This window comes from Poecilia latipinna, unplaced genomic scaffold (genome assembly GCF_001443285.1).
Source record: "Poecilia latipinna isolate Pla-1442-1.1 unplaced genomic scaffold, P_latipinna-1.0 Scaffold1377, whole genome shotgun sequence".
Lineage (NCBI taxonomy): Eukaryota > Metazoa > Chordata > Actinopteri > Cyprinodontiformes > Poeciliidae > Poecilia > Poecilia latipinna.
Window position 1 is genome coordinate 85,103 of NW_015113993.1, and position 9,233 is coordinate 94,335.

General features: G+C 38.2%; 1 protein-coding gene across 21 annotated transcripts in view; it reads left to right on the plus strand.

Annotated features, from left to right (window-relative positions):
* LOC106962152 (regulating synaptic membrane exocytosis protein 2-like) overlaps positions 1-9,233 on the plus strand; it is a 136,620-nt gene that overhangs the window by 69,736 nt on the left and 57,651 nt on the right. For 18 of the 21 annotated variants that reach the window (XM_015056371.1, XM_015056372.1, XM_015056359.1 and 15 more), the window contains 3 exons: positions 784-852; positions 4,466-4,604; positions 7,539-7,655. In XM_015056371.1, coding sequence (XP_014911857.1) covers positions 784-852; positions 4,466-4,604; positions 7,539-7,655 — 325 coding nt within the window. The remainder of the gene's footprint in view (positions 1-783; positions 853-4,465; positions 4,605-7,538; positions 7,656-9,233) is intronic. The other 3 variants (XM_015056358.1, XM_015056364.1, XM_015056360.1) reach the window with 1 other exon arrangement.

Consider the following 9,233-nt stretch of genomic DNA (forward strand, 5'->3'; position numbering starts at 1 on the left):
TCTCTCTCTCTCTCTCTCTCTCTCATATGTAATCTATTCACACCTTCACCTCCAAGAGAGATTATTGAAACTTTACTTGAAGCATGTGAAGTTAACAAAGACATTGGGGAACAAGAGAGCGAGGTTTCTGTGAGGAAGGCAAGAGGAAAAAATAAAACAAGTCAGGCAAAATTCAGCAAATTATGCAAATTCATTGAAAGAAACTTGTTGAAAATGTTTAATTTTTAACTGCATTTGTAAATTTAAAGGATTTCCAAACTTTTTTGCTTTACACTTGAAAACAAATTTGACTAGGATGATGTTGCAGCCAGAGCATTAAGGCTCAACTGTGGAGACATTTCTAGATCTTTTCTCAAACCAGAAGGTGATTCTGTTTGAGCATTACATCCAGCTGATTTGAAGCTTTGTGCAGCAGGTTGGACAACTGTTGCTGTTTTTAAATGCACTAAACTTTGACTTGACCTGACGTTAAAGCTGGGGTTCGATAAATAAGAGCCAACTTCTCCGTCTTTGTGCTGCATTTTTATGACAATAATAGCAAGAAAGCCAGCAGCAGAGCTCCACTGTTTCTGCCCACCTGGTGAGGTCGTGTGAGTTCGTTCAGAGGAATCCTCTCTTGAAGGTGATGGAGGTCTGGAGGTGATATGTGTTTCAGATTTACAGCAGAGGTGCTTCCACCTACCACTGAGGCCTGACTAGATAAAATACACTTTGTCTACAGAGTGAACCTTTTTTCTCTTTTTGTTTCTTCTAACCTTCTCTGTTTGTGTCTGTGTTCTGAAGGATCCCAGAGGATAAGTGACAGCGAGATATCAGACTATGATTGTGAAGACGGAGTGGGTGTTATAACAGGTAAGCAGCTAGGGCACATTAATAATAAATCACAACACATCAGAGCTGAGATGGATGGAGCCAGTTTGGATGAGCGGTCTAATTTTCTGAGGTTTATTGTGTCATTGAACAATCTTTATATTTTCAATCAAACTTTTATTAAATAGAAATATCATACTGTTGTGGGGGAAATTCTGGTGCACATAATACTCTGGTGACCATTGAACTTGAACCATATTTACAGTCTACACTGAAAAAAGACAATGGAGCTCCAACTATTAAAAAAAAGAGTTAAATAGTTACATGTAATCAAATTCGTTTCTGAAATTGAATCTATTTGTGTTTGTTTGACACGACAACTTAATAAACCCAATACATTTGCTTGAATTTAATTTTGAAACAAATAACCTCGATTTTTATTGTTTTTTAGTTGGATCAACTGTTTTCATTTTTCAGTGTTTTCGTATCTTAGAAGGATAAAAAGCTGCAGCCCGTCAGCAGAAGCAGAGCGAGGAACTCTGGCCATTCGACCTGCAGTCGCTGTTCTGCTGCAGAAAACCAGACGCAGCGTTGCTACCGGCCAGAACATCACAGAAAAGATGCACATGCTTCAATTTTACCTCCCCCCAAAAATCATAACTTTTTCATTTATATGTATCTAAGAAAGTAAAAATGTAAAGAAAATTCATGCATTTAAAATGTTGACGATTCCTTACATCACTGTAGATGTATACATGAAATCCCTGTTTGCAATGTCTGGACACATTTTTGCACATTTTTTAAAAATGTACACACTAAGGAGAAACAAAAAGAGTTTTTCATTAGAAATCGGAGGAAAAGCTTCTGATGAGCAGAGGGAAAGAGGGGAAGAGCTGCCGGCTTGTTTGGCATGTTTCACCTCCCTATTTGGAAATGTATGCCACAGAGGAGAAGAAAAGGCACCAGGCCTGGACACAGACTGGGACCCAGTTACAGTAACCAGTAACAGACAGACAGACAGACAGAAAGCAACAGAGAAAACACAGAAACGGCTCTACTCTGGTTTTGCTCTGGTGAGCGGAGAGGAAAACACGATCAAGTCTGTTTACCGTTCTCATCAGGGTTTGGTTACATCATAAGCCAATTCACACTGACAGAAACACTCATTCCCCTGATGTTTGAACGCAGATGCTGCTTTTCTACTATTTTTCTTCTATTCTTTTGGGGAGTTTTTTTGGCGCTGGAGGTCTTTATTGACAGTGACCAGACAGGAAATGGGCAGAGACGGAGAACATGTGAGGAAGATGTGAAGTGAAGATCTCAGGGAAATGAATGGAGTTCCATGTCAGAGTCCAGCTGTACTTTCATGTTAGTTTTCAGGAAATTATTTCAATTTTGTGGCGCTTTCTTTGGAGCAGATCTTAATAAATACACGGTTTGCTACTATCTAGGGCTGCAGCTCACAATTGTTTTAATATTCAAGTATTCCAGATTATTCTATCGACTGATCTGACCTTTACTCTGTTAAGAAAAAAATTGGCACTTTCTGCAAATTTTTCATTTTAGCACATACTTCATTTTGTAGTGTTAAAATACATAAAAAGGCAAATGATGCATTTACTTCTTTAAAAAAGTAATAGACTACCTACAGTCCAAAAACGACATTCCTTTTGTGAACACTTGATCATTTGTAGCAAATGGTGCTAAAGAAATACGACAAACATCAACATGTAAAAAGCTCAACCCTGATGCTTGATGCATCAAGTTAGCTTGATGCTAACTTGACTTAGCATCAATACAGTGTATGGCTGATCGGCTGATTATTATTTTTTTTTTTCCCCCTTTTGGATTAACTGATTAATAATTGATAGAATAACTGATAGGTCTGAAGTTTTCCTCCGCAGTTTGAGCCACATGAAGCTAAAACTGCTACTTGAGGAGTTCTGGGTAGAACATCTTAACAGTCTAAGATATTGTTTCTTCATCCTAAAGGCAAAATGTAAATATTCTATGTCCAGTTTTGGTTGTATTATTGCTCTGAGTGTTGCTCTTCCAGCCAACGTCCTTCATCAGAGTCTGCAATACTCCAGTTTAGCAATTATTCACTTACTAAATTAGTTGACAGTTATTCCAAAAATCGATTCATCATGACTAAATTCGATCAGTTGACATCTACTCTCTTATTTAGATTTGCTGATTTCTAACATGATTTTTTTTTTCTTATATTTGCAAACATTTTTCTTTGCTCCAACCTGAAGCCCAGTGTCCTCCTTCTGCACGGACTCGGCTCATTCTTCTGTTAAATCCTACCAACCGTCAGAAAAGGTTTCAGTCTTTTGGACTGACGTCCTGCTCTCACGCATGAAGCTGCATGTCAACAGCAAGAAAATATTTTATCATTAATTATTCTGCTGCTGCCGTAGACTCACATCTTCAATTCAGATGTTTTCCTTTTTGCGGAAAATAAAACATTAAAGTTAAGACATTGCCTAATTCTTATATATGTAGAATAAATGTAATTCATGTACAACCTGGATAAATCAATTATTTTACATTTCAAACTCATTAAATGTAAAGTAATTATTTAGCCCTCTATTACTATAACAGTTTGTTTCAAATCAGTTCCTCTAGTGATGTTCTATATATCTTTGTAACATTACATCCCTTTTTTTTTAATCTTTCCTGCTTTTATAACTTTTGATTTAAGATTTGATTTAACTTAATTTAATGTGCTACACACTCTGCTGAATACAAATCAGGTTTAATAGAGCTACGCATTGACCTTAACCACGTCTGATTATTAGTTAATGAACTCTTTCAGGCTGAATGGACTAAGCGGTCTAGCAGAAAAGAAAAGAAAAAAAAATCGTTATTATGTTTCGGATTTTTAAAAGGCTATTTTCATGTTTAATGAACAATGTTAACACAGCAGATAATATGCACTTTTATTGAAAGGTAGCACTTTCATTCTCGGAATAAAAGCAACTTGACATTTGGAGAATAAAGAAGCTGGAGCTGTTGCAGAATGGCTTTTAGTTTGGCTTCTACTAACTTATGGTAGGTAGTGTGTCGGTTTGATTTTACGATCCTTTATCGTGAACATTCAGATTAAATAGATGAAAACATAATGCACTGAAAAAAAACCCCCCAAAATCTTAACAAGTATTTTTCTTCCAGTTTCAGGTGCTGATATTTTAGCGCACTTGAAACATGGCAAAACAAACTTAGAGGTCACTTTTCAGCAAGAAGGAGCTTGTTTTAACTTAACAACTCCTTAATATTGATGGAAAAAATTAGTTCCACTGGCAGATTATTTCACTTATGACATTGTTTTAAATGAAATAATCTGAAACTACATTTGCCAAGATGCTATATCTTGCTGAAAACTTACTTGTAAGTTAGTTTTGTTTCATTTCAAGTCATTTGAATAACAAGATAGTTCTAAGTTCTTGACGTCGTAAAAACACAAAAATAAAAAGTCTTAATTCAAGTGTACTGAGATATCTGCACTAGAAACTAGACTAAAAGTACTCTGTAAGATGTAGTGTTTTTGTGGAATGTGTGTATTTAAGTATCTCTAAAAGTTTTGCTGAACTGCTGTGGATCCATTTATCACCCCTCTGTAATTCCGGCTGTATGTTTTTGTTTTTTCCAGATTATCGGCCAAATGGAAGAGACTTCCGGAGCTCCACGCTGTCCGTCCCAGAGCAGATGATGTCGTCTAACCACTGCTCCCGGTCTGCGGACATAAACCGGGCCCGGTCGCGCTCTCCCAGTGTTCCCCCACCCTCCAGGTAACCAGAGATCATTAAACTGAACGACCGCCCTTGTTTTAAAGAAATAAAGTTGAGGGTTTGTTTTGGTTTATGTTTGTTCCAGTCAAATATGCGTTACTTTGAACTATTTTGCATTCTTATTTTGTGTCTTGGACATTTTCAGGAGTGATTTTTTTCAGGGTTAGGGAGGTTCAAGAAACTTTCAGTCACCTATTTGACTCACCTTTCTAAGCACTGCTCTGTCTCTAGTGATGTGTAAGTACACCGCTGTGCCTGCGCAATGCAAAGTGACATTTTAAAATCAATAAGATGCTTATTGGACAGTAGGGGGACAATTTGTGATGTGAATGATGTCTACTGACCAGCTCAGAAATCTTAATGCATTCTTCTTAAGAGAAAACGAACATTGAATATAATACTGACTTTTTATGCTTTCCAAAGACACAACGTCTTTACATAAATATATGTATGGAAGAGGATTGGGCGACCGAAAAAGAAAAGAGCAAAGAATTCTGACGTTTTCCTCAAAATTCTGACTTTAATGTCTGAATATTAAAGTCAGAATTCTGAAATAAAAAGTCAAGGCCACTGAAAGAAAGAGAACTTTGATTTTCTGAAATGAAAAGTTAGAATTCTGAGAAAAAAAAGTCAGATTTTTTTTTTTTTTTTACAGTGACCTTTATCTTCTTCTGTAGATATGAATATTCTGGGTTGTTTAAAATAAATAGTTGCTTCTGCTCTCCCCTCCTTTTAGCCACAAAAACCTAAAGGTTGCTTCACTTTTGAACAGAGTTGACAAAATTTTTGCCAAAAATGTATATGTTCTGCTTTTTTTTTATGATTTCAATTTGCCGGTAAAGCATTTTTTTCCCTCTCCTTGAAAGCAATTTTGATCTCATTCTACACTGTGATCATTTGCAGTAAATGCTGAGTAAACTATATAGTGCTGACATGTATTTCACCCTCTTTATAGAAGATGCCATTATTAGTTATCCTCCACCAGCACTTATTCTGTTCGACTTCTTATTTTTTTTATTTTTTTGTTGGGTCGGAAAATGTCCATCCAAGAGTCCAATCACGGCTTTGGCACCGCTGGGCTGCAGCTACTAACCACCCCCCCCCCGGCCAATCAACTTTATTTGTTATTTCAAAGGCTCAGCCTAAATCAGTGTCTGATACAGAAAATGCACTTATCTAAATTGTCTGGGAGAGCACTTCCTTGAGTGTATTCCATCTGCTTTAATTAACAGCATCTGGTAATTTATTTAAAACTGTTGAAAATGACACTGAAAATGAGTCACGCTGAATTTGGCCGCGTCTCAGTCAGAGCACCTACAGTATTAAAGGAAGAATTCCCTGACTGGATTTTAAAGATTTTTACAAGATTTTATTTATTTATTTATTTATTTTCGAATGTATGTCCTTTTATCTTTCATTCTTGCTTTTTGATGTTCTGAAGCTGAAGTGACTGTTCTACAATGTGGCTTCAAGGGGAAGCAGTCTTCTTCAGAGCGGACCCTTGCTTTGACAAAAGTCAATGAACTGCAACATTTTTGGTTTCAAAAGAAAACCATTTTCTTTGTACACTCTTCTACCTGCTCACCAACCTTACGTCTGACTGCCATGGCCTCCAGGTGCCTTGGTGCTTATGTAATCCACACCGACATGATGACATAGGGCCTCAGAACTGGCTTGAAAGTGTTTTCTGAAAACACTCATGTGATGACCCTGGTGACGTTAGACCAGTTCATGTCTTTGAAGTGTGCCGCCCCGCCTACTCCTTTTGTAGAACTGGTGTCAAAGCTGCAGTAGGGAACTTTTTGCTAAAACTGTGACCATGTCCTGACATGGAATGTGAGGCATAAAATCTGCGAAGAAAATCGAGCTGCCATTTGCATAAATGTGCTGCTCCCAGTCAGAAACAACCTATCAGAGCCAGGAGGGACATCTCAGTCACTTTCAACGCGTTCAAACTCAGGACTGCCTGTGTGCTGCTGCTTTCCTAGAGACCAGCAAGCTAATGACTAGCGTAAGCTAACGTTACAGGAAAAATTCCCATTAGTCGGGTTCTCGACGGGCTCCACTGTGGGGGGAGGAGCTGTAGTGCAGCGGAGATAAAGGGGGAGGGGCCTTTAAGGTGTGCTTGTTCAAACTTTCAGGCTAAGTTTAAGGTTTTCTCAGAACTCTCTACTGCAGCCTTAAGTAGTGTTAGCTCCTTCTAATTTTTAGGACTCCTCCCTGTCCTTCCCTCAGCTTTCTTTGAGTTTTTATCCACCTTTGACAACAAAAATATACGCACATCTACGAAGCCCATTTCTATCGTCTTCAAATTCCATCTTTGGCAGACCTTTACTCCTCAGCTCTCTATACTCTGTCTTTCCGCCCATGATTTTTCTTTCTGTCTTCCAAACTTCCTCTCCTCTTTCCTTCTGCCTTCATCGTCGCCTCTCCTCTTCTTCCTCACCATGTCCGATCCATCTCTGTCTTCTCTCCTTCCTCCATGTGTCTGCAGCCATTTTCTCACCTTACCTCGAACCAGACACACTCAGCCTGCTGGCGATCCTCACAGGGACCTCAGGTATACTTTTGTCTGAGTTTGCATGAAGCCTCTTGTCGACACATCCTCTGTTAGTTCTCCACCCACAAACCTTAAGGTGCCTCCTGCTTTCATTTGGTTGTTTCACACTTGACACACACGCTGCGGGGCGTTTTCCCGCACGCCGTTGTCAGTAAAAACGAAGGTTGTGAAAGTGCGCCTGTGGCGTTTTGTCCAGTAGAGGGGGTTCCCCTAGCACAGATGCGTTTGATTCTCTATCCGTGTAATCGGATAAACCTGCAGTTTTTGACTGATGTCTCTAATGGAAATCCATAAGTAATGTATGATATGTGTGCGTAGAAGGGGTGAAAAAAAATTAAATTGAACGCTTATTTTATACCGTATTTTTTTGCCAGCCGCAACCACGGCGTGTACCCAATCTGCAGAGAGGAAGCAGTCAGGTTACTGCGTTCCACTCGGATGACCCGTGCCTATTCAGAGGGCGCCTACTCCTCCAACTTTGCCCACCAGAGGTATTGAAGTGTACCACCGCAACATCTGTGCATCATGTTGTGGTCTCCTCGAGTCGTACCTCGTTCGTCTGTGATTTTGTTTTTGTTGTCACCGTGAGAGTGATGACTGGAAATGATATCTTCTCTGATATCGTTTTTTTTGTTTTTGTTTTGTTTTTTAAGTCATCACAGCTCTGGAGTCGAGCAGTTGTGAAAACACGTCTGCACAACTGCCTCTGTGTGTGGAGACTCCGAGCTCGTGGCGCTGGTGGTGTCTGTGCCGTTTCGCCGGTTGTGCAGTTAACTGCTGGCCAATTACTTTACTGTTGTTGTTTTTGATGGTGTCGTTTATTTGTCCGTTTTCCATCATGCCTTCAGCGGCACTCTGTGTCAGCCCAGTGGTGTGGAGTTTTTTTTTTTTTTTTTTTTTTTTTTTTAGTCTCGTTTTTTCTGTGCTATTGGCAGCAGTTTTTCACCCAACCAAAGTTTGGCATCGTTAAACGCATTACTCTAAATTTGCCTTTTTGTTTTTTTGTTGTTGTTTTTTTTCTGTGATGCTGTCCTGACATCCAGGCATATCTAAGAACATTGTCAATGTCCTGAAAAATTACTTGAAAGTCAAGAATTTATGGAAAGGCTTCAAGTGGCTGAAGTCGCCTGTTGTTTGCTTATGAGGATATGTGTTATTATATAAATACAACAAACTTTCCATAATTACAAGCTTTTCTTTACTCCTAGCTCAGCCTGTATGTACAGGTTAGAGCAGAAGCCTCTACACAAACACAATCAGCAGGAATGTCATGCTAATTTGGGAGTTTAGCTTTTTTTGTTTTAACAATTATATAATTCAAAATGTCAGACTTTTTTTTGCCAGTTGTTAGATGTACAGTTTTCAATTTATTGTGGATCAAAGTGATATGTGTAGGCTCAATAAGTTTCCATTAAATTATTAATTTGAATTAATATGAGTTACAGCAACATTTCATTTCTCTTTGGGATCAATAAAGTATTTTTGAATTTGAATTAAAATGTCTCTTGGCAAGTTGCAGAGAAACCATTATCGAGACCCTGACGTGATTTTTGTCTAAACGTTTCACCTCTCTTATAATCAGTATTGGTAGAGTTCATGTAAACAGGTTTGTATCGCAGTGCAGATGCAGCTTTTCAACAAAATCCATAAACTTTTGTGAGGATGGACACCGAAGCTTAATGTTCTGATTCCTTATCCAACCAGAATCGTATTCCTGCAGGGCAGAAACGTCTGACCAACTCTCAGCCAATGAGCTGCTGATTAGAGGTTGGAGAAATAACAGGAAGTCCATGTCTGTTGCTCTCTGGGACGTTCGGTGGTTTGCAAAAGTATTCACACCCCATTGAACTTTTCCATATTTTGTCACATTACAATCACAAACTTAAATATATCAAATAAGAATTTTTTGTGAAAGACCAACACAAAGTGGTATACAATGGTGAAGTAGAAAGAAATTTATAATTTATAATTTTTTATTTCTTTTTTTTTTTTTTTTTTTTTTTTTTTTTAAAAAAAAAAAAATAAAAACAACAAAAAAAACACCAAAACCACGCGGAGGAAAAAAAGAG